Source organism: Stomoxys calcitrans, chromosome 2 (assembly GCF_963082655.1).
Source record: "Stomoxys calcitrans chromosome 2, idStoCalc2.1, whole genome shotgun sequence".
Lineage (NCBI taxonomy): Eukaryota > Metazoa > Arthropoda > Insecta > Diptera > Muscidae > Stomoxys > Stomoxys calcitrans.
In genome coordinates, this window is record NC_081553.1 from 220,988,290 (window position 1) to 221,004,112 (window position 15,823).

Sequence of the window (15,823 nt, forward strand, 5' to 3'; positions counted from 1 at the left end):
AGGCAAGAATTTTTCCTATATTAACCGCTGGCCGAGGAAGAGTTAAATCAGTTTGAGCCCAACAGCCAAGCTTGAAATATCAAATCAAGGAATATTTCGCCATAACGGAAGCTAAACGTTTAATAGAAAAACTAGATTTTATATTTAACGTGAAGTGAACATACCAAAAACCAAGCAGCACAAAGGATTACACTCGAAAAAATTTTTCAATTATTCACAAAAAAAATTTTAAACAACAAAAATTTAAAAAAAAAAATATTTTCTTTAGAAAAAAAAATTTTTGTGTAAAGCAAACAAGTGGAAATTTTATAAGAATTAAAAAAAAAAATAATTAAAAATTTGAAGAAAAACAAATTATTTTGAAGAATACAGAAAAAAACAAATTTTAACAAAATGTCCACCCAACTGGAATTCATAATGCAATTATATATGATGAATTTACTGCAACAGCAACAGCAACAACAGCAGCAGCAACAGCAACAACAACAATCCACCCCGTTTGCCTTAAGTCCTGTTAAGACCACACAAGATTTGTCCTCGCTCTATCAGCAATCGAATTTAAGGATACAGAAACGCAAAAACTCCCAAAACACCAACAGTAGTAGTAGCCGTAGTTGTAGTCCCAATAGTAATTTGAGCCCCTTACCAAATACAGCCAACAGTTTTAGCTATCCTTCAACTACTACTACTCCTAGCCAAAATAACGCTATGTCATTGCAACAGCAGCAACAATTGCTAATGCAGCAACAGTTGCTGTTGCAACAACAGCAGCTGCAGCAGCAGACAACTCCCCAATCCTCTTTAAATCCCATGTTGTTGAATAATTTGCCGGCCTTGACCCAATTAATGTTGTTGCAACAGCAGCAGCAACAACAACAACAATTAACCTCCTCCAATTTATTGCTAACACCCACAACACCTTCTTCCTCCCTATCCTCATCCAATAATTCCCTTAATTTTCCCTCTTCCCATAACTCCGGCTCCTCTACAATGGCAAATTATATGAGCAACAATTTGGGGATTTATGGTTCTACTGTTACCCCAGTTGTTGGTGGTGGTGGTGCTACAACACCACCCCCAGCTACTGCTTCCCTAGTTTCTTCCTCCTCCTGCTCTTCTGCTTCTGCCTCTTCTCTCTTCTTTCCCTCAGTCTTTCCAGCCCAAAATACTTTTATAGCTTCAAAAGAAAATTTTCTTCAATCATCTACAGTGACATCGACACCCAACACAGTTGCCGTCGCCAATGCCGCCACAGCCGTTTTGAATAAAATTTCCGGCTCTACCAATTTGGGGGAGGCTTCTTATGTTGTGGACGATGGCGATGATGATGATGATAATGAGGATGATAAGAATGGTGATGAGGAAAATAAAAGTCTGAAAGCCATAAAGAGCGAAGAAAGTTGTAAAGGCGATAATATTCATGCTGCATTGGGTTCAACGAAATTATGTACGGGTCTAAAGGCTTTGGAGACAACCTCAGATTCTATGGAGGATTCTTTGCAAATGGTGAGTTTTATTTTAATATTTCTATTTTATACAGTACAAAACGAATTTAAGAAGGGACAAATATTTTCCAGAAAAAAAATTTACAAAAACAAATTCACAATTTCCCACATTCCTACTGTCCCCATCTACTATATTTATTGACTTGATATTTTTTTTTTTTTTTAATTAATAAAGTCGTTTATTTTATATCACGTAATGTTTTTTTTAGACAATATCAAAAACGTTTAAAGCATGAAAGTAGATAGGGACAATAGGAATTAAAAAAATGTTTAGCTAAAAACTCATAGAAGCTACAGCTAAAAACTCATAGAATTGGAAAAAGGAAATTTTTAGATATTAAATTGTTTTAATGACGCTGAACTCCTGCGTTTGAATCCTGACAGGATCATCAGAAAAACTTTCGACGGTGGTTATCCTCTCCTAATGCTGGCGGCATTTGTGAGGTACTTTGCCATGTAAACTTCTCCCTTCTAAACTGTCATAAATGACAGATCAAAATATATGTCTGACCTAGAATTATTGTTTTGCTTAAAAAAAAACGAAATAAATTCGCTTTCTACATTCCTACTGTCCCCGCCTACTACATTACCTAATTTAAAAGGTTTGTTTATCTTTTGAAATCATTAAGTTTTATTAAATAAAAGTGTTTTTAAACCAAATTAAAAGCATTCAAGACGTTTAAGTAGATGGGGACAGTGGGAATTTGAAAAAGAAATTAACAAAAAAACGCCTCAAACTCAACCAAGTTCAATATTGAATACCAATCACCATAGTTTGCTTTAAAATATACAGAAATGAGACAAAATGAAAACTTAAGCTAGAAAATTTTGATTTCTAGAAGAAAAATTATTTTTTTGTGTTTAACAAACTTTCTATGTTTCGAAATCGTTTGCTTTCATTATTTCTATATACATATATGCTTCAGATCTTGAATTTTTGTAATTTTTAATCAAATTTGGGGATCAAAAAGTTATAAACACTGGTCTTAACTTCATTTCCCATATTCCTACTGTTTCCAACTACTAATAAATACACAATTTTTGTTTAAATTTTGAAATCATTATTTTTTTATTATATAAAAGTGTTTTAAAACTAAATGGGAGGCATTAAAAATCGTTTAAATAGACGGGGGCAGTAGAAATTTTGTCAAACTGAACCTTAGATATCAGCCACCAAAGATTCTGCTAGATGTATGTCTATATGTGTCAGATGTACACAACTAAACCTGGATTAAATTTGGCTTACATTGAGGTAAGCTAATAAGCTTATAAATAAGATCTGGGATCTTCAGAACTAAAAACGAGAATCGATATCCATGATATGACTATTTGAAATACCCTAACAACCTACACGGGATTCACTAAATAAGGCTACATTCGTTCTTTGTTTACGTTTTCTCCTACATGATGGCATTTAAAATCGGCAGATTTGACATCGTTAATGATGTGCATGGGGCCCATCCACTTTATGTTTTCGCATTTGACCTAACCTTCTATTAGTGAATGCCGCAACCTACATAAATAAATAGTAAATACTGTGCCAACTTCAAAGCCTATAGCTTTATTGGTTCGTATGCTATTATGATTTTAAAAGATGGAAGTTCCTACTGTCCGCTTCTACTATACTACTACTACTGTACTGTTTTCTATATCTTTTGAAATAACTTATTGTACGGGGTCAAGAAATCAATTCGGCATATATTTGCAATCATTTTCAACGATCCACATCTTCTTGGGCATTTTACCAGGACAAAGATAATGGCAAAAGAGAGGTATTAATCCAAAGTAGTTTTGAATCCTCTTTAGTAGCAGATTTAATGAATAACTTTATGACAAAATTCACGTTGCCAAATTCATTATCTAATTTTATCACATACATACCATGCATGTGAAAATACAAACTGCGTATGTGTGTGAACAAAGTAATTGCCAAATCATAATGTCCCAACAACAATTCATAAATGGCTAGGGGTTTTTGTAAGCCAATGTACAAGTATTCTAAAAGGCATCCGTTACTTTCAGTGAGATTGAGTGGGAGAGAGAGAGAATTGAGCAATGGCCAATTACATATGATCAACTATGATATGGATGGGGAGGGGCTTATGCCAATATGTGGTTAGTCAATGTGGGTGTTGTAGCTACTACTATGTGAGTTTGGAGAGAGGTTATCAAATAATGAAAGTGATAGTGCTGTGGTGGGTAGGGGGTGTGTGTTGCAGTGCAAGTGCGGGGGTCGTTAAGCAAGCCAAACCGGCTCAGTGTTAGCAATGTGGTCACATACACACATATTTCTATGTATGTAAATAATCTTGCATTTATTATTTAAATAAGTCTTTGGCGGGACATTGGTAACTTTAAAACAAAACTTTGGCAACGCTTATATTGTAAATATAAACCACAGATTTAAAAAGATGGATAGAGAGAGGGAGAGAGGGAAGGAAAATAAAGTCTCTAGCTACTCATGTGTCAATTATGATTAATCCGGCTCAAAGATGATAGCTTACAGTGGTAAGGGGACTGAGTTATTTTGGTACTACCTTAATCAATTAAAGTTTAAAGTTTTTATAGGGAATTTATTTGATTGTATACCTTTTAAAAAATGTATAATAAAACTTTATTCTTATTGCTATGTATATGTTTGACTCATTGGTTCCTTGATTTTTGGTTTTGTCATGTGAACATCTTTTGTTTACATATTTTTTCTTACAAAAACAACAATTACTCAAGAAGAACACATAAAAGCAACAATGTAATGTCTCAAGGGAGTAACACTTGTGCCTTTTAAAAGTTTTGAGAAAATCTCAAGACAAAATATAAACAAAGATTTGCCAGCAGCCAGCCCAGGCAACAACAAAGTATGTGGGAGCCACAAATAGGGAAATATGAGAAGACGAACATGTCTAAAGCTCAAAGGAATACAAAACAAACCTCTAATAATTCAATAAAATTACTAAGAAATTGATGAGAACAGCTTTTTTTAAAAAATTTCAATGTATTTTTTCTCTTTGCAGCCTTTTACCCCAGAAAAGTCCAGCTCAAACATTAATGCCAATACATTTTCTTTGAAACATGGCACCAGCACCACGGCTATCACCACCACCACCACCACTACCATGATGATGATGGATGATGAAGCTTCAAATGTGACACCGGTGTCTTTGAAAAATGCCATATTGACACCACCCTCAAGTGAGCAGCTTGGCACGTCCAAGCCCACGCCCCCCAACACTTTTGAAGGTTCATCATGTAAATCATCATGTTCGAATAGTGCCCCTATGACGGGCACCACCTGCACTTCACTGGGCAGTAGCACTAGCTCCAGCGGTGTGGATAGCTTTCTAACCGAAGAGAATTTAAAGCATTTGCGCAAAAACTCTTCCTATTTGGAATGTGAGAATCCTTTGTGCCGCCAAGAGAATTTGCGTGAACATTTCCATTGTTATGAGGAACCCTGTCAGGGTAAGATCCTTAGCAAAAAGGATGACATTATACGCCATTTGAAATGGCATAAGAAACGCAAGGAAAGCTTGTTGTTGGGATTTGCTCGTTTCTCCTCCTCGGATGATTGTGCTCCTGAATATGGAGCGGGATGTGCGTATAATTGGAAACAGACACATTACCATTGCATCTTTGAGGATTGTCCCAAGGTCTATGTTAGCACCAGTGATGTGCAAATGCATGCCAATTTTCATCGTAAAAATTCGGAAATTGTACAAGAGGGCTTTCGGCGTTTCCGAGCTCATGAGAATTGCAAAATTCAAGAATGTCCCTTCTATGGCAAGAAGACTTCGCACTACCATTGCTGTCGTGAGGGTTGCAATCACACTTTCAAAAATAAAGCGGATATGGGTAAGTAGTAGTGTAGGCCTGAAAAAATGGATGGAAGTAAATTAAAATTTTGTTTCTTTTTTTAGAAAAACACAAGGTCTATCATCTGAAGGATCATCAATTGACCCAGGATGGCTTTAAGAAAATCCTTAAAACCGAAAAATGCCCCTTTGAGGATTGCAAATATTCCTGTGTCTCCAATCACATTCATTGTGTGCGTGACAATTGCAATTACATTCTGCACTCCAGTACCCAAATGATTAGCCACAAACGCAAGCATGATAGGGCTGAAGGTGAGCAAAACTTCCAACAATTCAAAGGTCATTCCAGTGAAGAAGAGTCGCCCACCAATGTGGCTAACACAGTGGCCACGTCGGCCACTAAAGGCAATACCTTGAGTACAACGAATGCCTCAACGCCATTGTCATCTTTGTCGGCGGAACATTTCTTGGCCAGAAAGCGTGGAAGGCCACCAAAGAAAATTGTAAGTAAAAAAAATCCCCTGAATAAATAAAAAAAGTGTTTAATAACAAAAAAATCCCAAAAATTTTAACAATTGAGATAATAAAAGATTAAAAATCTAAAAAATACCAAAAAAAATATCGAATAACAAAAAATCTCAATAAAAATTATTCACACAAAAATCAAGTTTAAAAAATCTAAAAATTTGAAAAAATAACAAAAAAGTAAAATTCTTTCAAAAAAATAACAAAAAATTACCTTATAACGAAAAAATCCCAACAACAATTTTTCATACAAAAATCTAGTTTTAACAAAAAATATCAAAAAATGCAAAAAAGTAAAATTCTTCCGTACCAAAGATTGTAAAAAAATAGTAAAAAAAAAACTTTTCTGAATAAACCTTAAATCTCCCGAATTAATGAAACAAAACTCAAAAAAAGTCCTAATCAAATTTTACAAAAATTAATAAAAAAAAGTTAATTTAAAAAATTAAAATTTTTTTCTCCAAAACAAAAAAATATGTTTCGATAAAATCAAAAAGCAATAAAAGAACCCCAAAAACAAAACGATCCCAAAAACTTTTTTTTAAGTTCCAGTTTTAACAAAAATGAAATTGATATTTAAAACCCAACTCCATGTCTTACCTTGTTTTTGTTTTTTGTTTCTTCCCCGTTCCAGCAATTGCCCTCAGAAGCCAAAGAGTCAAAGCGTATTAAACTGGAACCCAGCCAGGATACCAGCAATCCAGCCACCTCCTTGGGCAATAATCAACAGGCTAATCTACCTCCTGCCATGCAGAACCTGGCCCTTTTGAATCCATTTATGGCTAACTTTAATCCTGCCTCAGCCTCAATGGATCCCAATGCTCCTAATTTCCAGCTTACCCATCTGATGGCCTTATTCCAACTGCAAAATCCTCTCTTTTATCAAAATTTGTATCCCCGAGGTATCACCGCTGCCAATATGGCCAATATATTGGGAGCTGCCAATGCCGCCGGTTTGCCTGCTAGCAATGCCACAAATCCTGCCACGAATTTCCCTAATACGGGCAATAGTGTTAAGCAAGAGTTTAGTAGTGAAAAACAGGACTTCAAAGAATGATAGGCCTCGTTTAGTTTAGACCACCATTCAAAGGTGGTATTGGGTTAGAAAAAAAACCATTGTTGGTCTTGGACAACAAGACCTAGGAAAGCCTCTGGGTGCTTCAATTGATATTTGAAGCCACCAAAAGAGGTGCTCTATGGAAAGTATCAGACATAGTCCCTTGCGAGATTTGGCTGGCTTGTGAAAATAAGCTTAAAGCTGTAGTCTTGGACTTTTTTAAGGGTGATTAGAAGAAATCAGATACTCTCTCGACATAGAGACAGAAAGAGACGGAGAGAGACAAAGAGAGAGTGAGAGACTTATCAAGGACATAAGCATAGTCCCCATAAGTAAGAGTTAAGAAAAATCTATACCAAAAGCTTTTGTATTTGATAAAAGCTTTTTGCAAGAAAAGCTAAGCACAAAAGCTTTTGACATACATTTTTCAAGTTTAAAAGAATTAATGAAAATTAGCTTAATATAGACCAATGAATATATGGCCTCCTCAAAAACTGTTCCAAAAAGCTCTAACGGTTGGAGTAAAAATCAAACTTTTCATTTTCTGGCGACTTTAACGGAAAACTTTCAACTATTTTATATCAACATTTATTTAGTTAAAAGGTCTATACATTCCCAAGGACTTTCTAATTTCTGATAAATCAAAAGCTTTGCAAAAGATGCCGCTATAGCATATACAAGACTTACCTTTCCCACTTTCCCTTTCGTAAATTGTACAACAAGACTTCGTATATTAATTGGTCTATATAGAGTTTTATCATTAAACATTAAAATCTAGATCTATCCAGCGCTCTATTCAGAATTAAGAGCTTCTAAAAAAATTAAGAAAAACTTTCACAAAAATATTTAATAAAATCTTAAAGAAATTACAAGTCCATAAAAAACAGCTGTGATTATTTTGTTATTTTTTTTTTTTTTGTTTAATAGGTCAAATTAAATTCCTTTATTAGAAGTCTTCATTAGAACTCAGAACTCTTTTTGGAGCAAATGTAAATTTTTTGTAAATACCTCAAAATTGTTATAAAAATTAAAGAAATTTTTTGAAAACATATAAAATTGCTACATTTGTTATTGGATTCTTTAAAACAAAGGAAAATCAAAACGATGTGGGAAAAATGGCAAAGAAAGCAATTACAGTTAAAAATCTCAACCATGCTGCAGGAGCCCAAGGATAACCGGCAGAATACTAATTTTAATTTTTAAACCCTAACAAGGTTAAAACTTTCGACAATTCTATGTTCAATTTGTAAATTATTGTTGTTGAACTATTGAATTCGATTTCTACAAACTTTTTAATTTTTGTGTACTTATTTCTTAATTAAATATTTTTAAAAACCCATGATTGTATTTTTTTTTTTTTAATTTTGGAAACTCGATTTTCATTTAAAATCTTAATTAAACTTGATTTTTATAGGATTCAATATCAAAATTTGAATTTCCCAAAATTTTTGTTACAAATTTGAATTTAACCAAAAAATATTTTTACTAGAATTTTACTCCAAAAATGTTATAACTCGCCCAAAACATCGAATTTCGAAAATGAGGCATTTTGAGAGATAGCAAGAAATTATTTTCTATTAACAAATTCTTAGCAAAAAAATCACAAAATATTTTTACTAGAATTTTACTCCGAAAATGCCACAACTCGCCCAAAACTTTGAATTTTGAAAATGTAAAGGCAGTCCGCATATCAGGAGATAAAGAGGAATCATTTTATGCTACAAATATATACGAAATCCAACTTCTTAGTTTTTACCAAAATTTTTGAAAAGGGTATAGCCCATTAAAAATTTCGATTTTCGAAAATATAAAAATTTTGTGGATTTGCATTCCACTGTGTAGTTTATGGCTCAATTACCCGATTTAAAGCGAAAGCTGCGTTGTTTTCGTTGAAAAACTGGCAAAAAATATTTTTACTAGAATTTTACTCCGAAAATGCCATAACTCGCCAAAAACCTTGAATTTCGAAAATGTAAAGGCAGTCCCCATATCAGGAGATAACGAGGAATCATTCTCTATTAGAAATATCTGGGAAGTCGAACTTTTGATTTCGTACGAAAATTTTTGACAAGGGCATAGCGCATTGAAAATTTCGATTTTCGAAAAAATTAAAAATTTTGCGGATTTGTATTCCAGTGTTCAGTTTACACCGATTATCCGATTTGAAGTGAAAACTACCCTATTTTTGTTGAAAAACAAGCAAGAAAACAAAAATATTTTTACTAAAATTTTACTCCGAAAATGCTTTAACTCGCCAAAAACCTTGAATTTCGAAAATGTAAAGGCAGTCCGCATATCAGGACATAACGAGGAATCATGTTCTTTTACAAATATCTGGGAAGTCGAACTTTTGATTTCGTACGAAATTTTTTGACAAGGGTATAGTCCATTAAAAATTTCGATTTTCGAAAAATTAAAAATTTTGTGGATTTGCATTCAAGTGTGTAGTTTATGCCTCAATTACCCGATTTAAAGCGAAAACTGAGTTGTTTTCGTTGAAAAACTGGCAAAAAATGTTTTTACTAGAATTTTACTCCGAAAATGGTATAACTCGTCAAAAACCTTGAATTTCGAAAATGTAAAGGCAGTCCGCATATCAGGACATAACGAGGAATCATTTTCTATTAAAAATATCTGGGAAGTCGAACTTTTGATTTCGTACGAAATTTTTTGACAAGGGTATAGCCAATTGAAAATTTTGATTTTCGAAAATTTAAAATTTTGAGGATTTGCATTCCAGTGTGTAGTTTATGCCTCAATTACCCGACTTAAAGCGAAAACTGAGTTGTTTTCTGTGAAAAACTGGCAAAAAAACTTTTACTAGAATTTTACTCCGAAAATGCCATAACTCGCCCAAAACTTCGAATTTCGAATATATAACGGCAGCTCGCTTATCAGGATATAACTAGGAATCATTTTTTGTTACAAATATCTGGGAAGTCGAACTGTTGATTTCGTACGAAATTTTTTGACAAGGGCCATTGAAAATTTTGATTTTCCAAAAATTAAAAATTTTGTGGATTTGTATTCCAGTGTTCAGTTTACACCTTAATTATCCGATTGAAAGTGAAAACTACCTTATTTTTGTTAAAAAACAAGCAAGAAAACAAAAATATTTTTACTAAAATTTTACTCCGAAAATGCTATAACTCTCCAAAAACCTTGAATTTCGAAAATGTAAAGGCAGTCCGCATATCAGGAGATAACGAGGAATCATTTTCCATTAAAAATATCTGGGAAGTCGAGCTTTTTATTTCTTACGAAATTTTTTGACAAGGGTATAGTCCATTAAAAATTTCGATTTTCGAAAAATTAAAAATTTTGTGGATTTGCATTCCACTGTGTAGTTTATGCCTCAATTACCCGATTTAAAGCGAAAACTAAGTTGTTTTAGTTGAAAAACTGGCAAAAAAATATGTTGACTAAAATATTACTCCGAAAATGCTATAACTCGTCAAAAACCTTGAATTTCGAAAATGTAAAGGCAGTCCGCATATCAGGAGGTAACGAGGAATCATTTTCGTTTACAAATATCTGGGAAGTCGAACTTTTTATTTCGTACGAAATTTTTTGACAAGGGTATAGCCCATTGAAAAATTCGATTTTCGAAAAATTACAAATATTGCGGATTTGCATTCCAGTGTGTAGTTTATGCCTCAATTACCCGATTTAAAGCGAAAACTGCGTTGTTTTCGTTGAAAAACTGGCAAAAAATATTTTTACTAGAATTTTACTCCAAAATGCCATAACTCGCCCAAAACTTCGAATTTCGAAAATGTAAAGGCAGTCCGCATATCAGGACATAACGAGGAATCATTTTCTATTAAAAATATCTGGGAAGTCGAACTTTTTATTTCGTACGAAATTTTTTGACAAGGGTATAGCCCATTGAAAAATTCGATTTTCGAAAAATTACAAATATTGCGGATTTGCATTCCAGTGTGTAGTTTATGCCTCAATTACCCGATTTAAAGCGAAAACTGCATTGTTTTCGTTGAAAAACTGGCAAAAAATATTTTTACTAGAATTTTACTCCAAAATGCCATAACTCGCCCAAAACTTCGAATTTCGAAAATGTAAAGGCAGTCCGCATATCAGGAGATAGCGAGGAATCATTTTCTATTAAAAATATCTGGGAAGTCGAACTTTTGATTTCGTACGAAAATTTTTGACAAGGGTATAGCCCATTGAATATTTCGATTTTCGAAAAATTAAAAATTTTGAGGATTTGCATTCCAGTGTGTAGTTTATGCCTCAATTACCCGATTTATACCGAAAACTGGGTTGTTTTAGTTGAAAAACTGGCAAAAAATATTTTTACTAAAATTTTACTCCGAAAATCTTATAACTCGCCAAAAACCTTGAATTTCGAAAATGTAAAGGCAGTCCGCACATCAGGAGATAACGAGGAATCATTTTCTTTTACAAATATCTGGGAAGTCGAACTTTTTATTTCGTACGAAATTTTTTGACAAGGGTATAGCCCATTGAAAATTTCGATTTTCGAAAAATTAAAAATTTTGTGGATTTGCATTCCAGTGTGTAGTTTATGCCTCAATTACCCGATTTAAAGCGAAAACTGCGTTGTTTTCGTTGAAAAACTGGCAAAAAATATTTTTACTAAAATTTTACTCCGAAAATGCTATAACTCTCCAAAAACCTTGAATTTCGAAAATGTAAAGGCAGTCCGCATATCAGGACATAACGAGGAATCATTTTCTATTAAAAATATCTGGGAAGTCGAGCTTTTTCTTTCTTACGAAATTTTTTGACAAGGGTATAGCCCATTGAAAATTTCAATTTTCGAAAAATTAAAAATTTTGTGGATTTGCATTCCACTGTGTAGTTTATGCCTCAATTACCCGATTTAAAGCGAAAACTAAGTTGTTTTAGTTGAAAAACTGGCAAAAAAATATGTTGACTAAAATATTACTCGGAAAATGCTATAACTCGTCAAAAACCTTGAATTTCGAAAATGTAAAGGCAGTCCGCATATCAGGAGGTAACGAGGAATCATTTTCGTTTACAAATATCTGGGAAGTCGAACTTTTTATTTCGTACGAAATTTTTTGACAAGGGTATAGCCCATTGAAAAATTCGATTTTCGAAAAATTACAAATATTGCGGATTTGCATTCCAGTGTGTAGTTTATGCCTCAATTACCCGATTTAAAGCGAAAACTGCGTTGTTTTCGTAGAAAAACTGGAAAAAAATATTTTTACTAGAATTTTACTCCAAAATGCCATAACTCGCCCAAAACTTCGAATTTCGAAAATGTAAAGGCAGTCCGCATATCAGGAGATAGCGAGGAATCATTTTCTATTAAAAATATCTGGGAAGTCGAACTTTTGATTTCGTACGAAAATTTTTGACAAGGGTATAGCCCATTGAATATTTCGATTTTCGAAAAATTAAAAATTTTGAGGATTTGCATTCCAGTGTGTAGTTTATGCCTCAATTACCCGATTTATACCGAAAACTGCGTTGTTTTAGTTGAAAAACTGGCAAAAAATATTTTTACTAAAATTTTACTCCGAAAATCCTATAACTCGCCAAAAACCTTGAATTTCGAAAATGTAAAGGCAGTCCGCATATCAGGAGATAACGAGGAATCATTTTCTTTTACAAATATCTGGGAAGTCGAACTTTTTATTTCGTACGAAATTTTTTGACAAGGGTATAGCCCATTGAAAATTTCGATTTTCGAAAAATTAAAAATTTTGTGGATTTGCATTCCAGTGTGTAGTTTATGCCTCAATTACCCGATTTAAAGCGAAAACTGCGTTGTTTTCGTTGAAAAACTGGCAAAAAATATTTTTACTAGAATTTTACTCCGAAAATGCCATAACTCGCCCAAAACTTCGAATTTGGAAAATGTAAAGGCAGTCCGCATATCAGGACATAACGAGGAATCATTTTCTATTAAAAATATCTGGGAAGTCGAACTTTTGATTTCGTATGAAAATTTTTGACAAGGGTATAGCCCATTGAATATTTCGATTTTCGAAAAATTAAAAATTTTGAGGATTTGCATTCCAGTGTGTAGTTTATGCCTCAATTACCCGATTTAAAGCGAAAACTAAGTTGTTTTAGTTGAAAAACTGGCAAAAAATATGTTGACTAAAATTTTACTCCGAAAATGCTATAACTCGTCAAAAACCTTGAATTTCGAAAATGTAAAGGCAGTCCGCATATCAGGAGGTAACGAGGAATCATTTTCTTTTCCAAATATCTGGGAAGTCGAACTTTTGTATTTCGTACGAAATTTTTTGACAAGGGTATAGCCCATTGAAAAATTCGATTTTCGAAAAATTAAAAATTTTGTGGATTTGCATTCCAGTGTGTAGTTTATGCCTCAATTACCCGATTTAAAGCGAAAACTGCGTTGTTTTCGTTGAAAATCTGGCAAAAAATATTTTTACTAGAATTTTACTCCAAAATGCCATAACTCGCCCAAAACTTCGAATTTCGAAAATGTAAAGGCAGTCCGCATATCAGGACAAATTCGCCGAAAACTTCGAATTAGGAAAATATAAAGGCAGTCCGCACATCAGGAGATAACGAGGAATCATTTTCTTTTACAAATATCTGGGAAGTCGAACTTTTTATTTCGTACCAAATTTTTTGACAAGGGTATAGCCCATTGAAAATTTCGATTTTCGAAAAATTAAAAATTTTGTGGATTTGCATTCCAGTGTGTAGTTTATGCCTCAATTACCCGATTTAAAGCGAAAACTGCGTTGTTTTCGTTGAAAAACTGGCAAAAAATATTTTTACTAAAATTTTACTCCGAAAATGCTATAACTCTCCAAAAACCTTGAATTTCGAAAATGTAAAGGCAGTCCGCATATCAGGACATAACGAGGAATCATTTTCTATTAAAAATATCTGGGAAGTCGAGCTTTTTATTTCTTACGAAATTTTTTGACAAGGGTATAGCCCATTGAAAATTTCAATTTTCGAAAAATTAAAAATTTTGTGGATTTGCATTCCACTGTGTAGTTTATGCCTCAATTACCCGATTTAAAGCGAAAACTAAGTTGTTTTAGTTGAAAAACTGGCAAAAAAATATGTTGACTAAAATATTACTCCGAAAATGCTATAACTCGTCAAAAACCTTGAATTTCGAAAATGTAAAGGCAGTCCGCATATCAGGAGGTAACGAGGAATCATTTTCGTTTACAAATATCTGGGAAGTCGAACTTTTTATTTCGTACGAAATTTTTTGACAAGGGTATAGCCCATTGAAAAATTCGATTTTCGAAAAATTACAAATATTGCGGATTTGCATTCCAGTGTGTAGTTTATGCCTCAATTACCCGATTTAAAGCGAAAACTGCGTTGTTTTCGTAGAAAAACTGGCAAAAAATATTTTTACTAGAATTTTACTCCAAAATGCCATAACTCGCCCAAAACTTCGAATTTCGAAAATGTAAAGGCAGTCCGCATATCAGGAGATAGCGAGGAATCATGTTCTATTAAAAATATCTGGGAAGTCGAACTTTTGATTTCGTACGAAAATTTTTGACAAGGGTATAGCCCATTGAATATTTCGATTTTCGAAAAATTAAAAATTTTGAGGATTTGCATTCCAGTGTGTAGTTTATGCCTCAATTACCCGATTTATACCGAAAACTGCGTTGTTTTAGTTGAAAAACTGGCAAAAAATATTTTTACTAAAATTTTACTCCGAAAATCCTATAACTCGCCAAAAACCTTGAATTTCGAAAATGTAAAGGCAGTCCGCACATCAGGAGATAACGAGGAATCATTTTCTTTTACAAATATCTGGGAAGTCGAACTTTTTATTTCGTACGAAATTTTTTGACAAGGGTATAGCCCATTGAAAATTTCGATTTTCGAAAAATTAAAAATTTTGAAGGATTTGCATTCCAGTGTGTAGTTTATGCCTCAATTACCCGATTTAAAGCGAAAACTAAGTTGTTTTAGTTGAAAAACTGGCAAAAAATATGTTGACTAAAATTTTACTCCGAAAATGCTATAACTCGTCAAAAACCTTGAATTTCGAAAATGTAAAGGCAGTCCGCATATCAGGAGGTAACGAGGAATCATTTTCTTTTACAAATATCTGGGAAGTCGAACTTTTGTATTTCGTACGAAATTTTTTGACAAGGGTATAGCCCATTGAAAAATTCGATTTTCGAAAAATTACAAATATTGCGGATTTGCATTCCAGTGTGTAGTTTATGCCTCAATTACCCGATTTAAAGCGAAAACTGCGTTGTTTTCGTTGAAAATCTGGCAAAAAATATTTTTACTAGAATTTTACTCCAAAATGCCATAACTCGCCCAAAACTTCGAATTTCGAAAATGTAAAGGCAGTCCGCATATCAGGACATAACGAGGAATCATTTTCTATTAAAAATATCTGGGAAGCCGAACTTTTGATTTGGTACGAAAATTTTTGACAAGGGTATACATTGAATATTTCGATTTTCGAAAAATTAAAAATTTTGAGGATTTGCATTCCAGTGTGTAGTTTATGCCTCAATTACCCGACTTAGATCGAAAACTGCGTTGTTTTCGTTGAAAAAATGGCATAAACTATTTTTACTAGAATTTTACTCCGAAAATTCCATAACTCGCCGAAAACTTCGAATTTGGAAAATATAAAGGCAGTCCGCATATCAGGACATAACGAGGAATCATTTTCTTTTACAAATATCTGGGAAGTCGAACTTTTTATTTCGTACGAAATTTTTTGACAAGGGTATAGCCCATTGAAAAATTCGATTTTCGAAAAATTACAAATATTGCGGATTTGCATTCCAGTGTGTAGTTTATGCCTCAATTACCCGATTTATACCGAAAACTGCGTTGTTTTAGTTGAAAAACTGGCAAAAAATATTTTTACTAAAATTTTACTCCGAAAATCCTATAACTCGCCAAAAACCTTGAATTTCGAA

The 15,823-nt window shown here is 33.3% G+C and overlaps 1 protein-coding gene across 2 annotated transcripts; it reads left to right on the forward strand.

The window, feature by feature from the left end:
* Window positions 1–335: 335 nt before the first annotated feature.
* Window positions 336–7,530, forward strand: LOC106088307 (transcription factor castor). Of its 2 annotated transcripts, XM_013253758.2 has the most exons (5): window positions 336–628; window positions 1,211–1,506; window positions 4,517–5,354; window positions 5,420–5,817; window positions 6,474–7,530. In XM_013253758.2, exons 1-5 carry the CDS (start codon window positions 394–396, stop codon window positions 6,894–6,896), a joined length of 2,190 nt encoding a protein of 729 aa, XP_013109212.2. In that variant the 5' UTR covers window positions 336–393; the 3' UTR covers window positions 6,897–7,530. The 2 variants fall into 2 exon arrangements, with proteins under 2 accessions (XP_013109212.2, XP_013109211.2); XM_013253757.2 differs by having other exon boundaries at window positions 336–1,506.
* The last annotated feature ends 8,293 nt before the right edge of the window (window positions 7,531–15,823 follow it).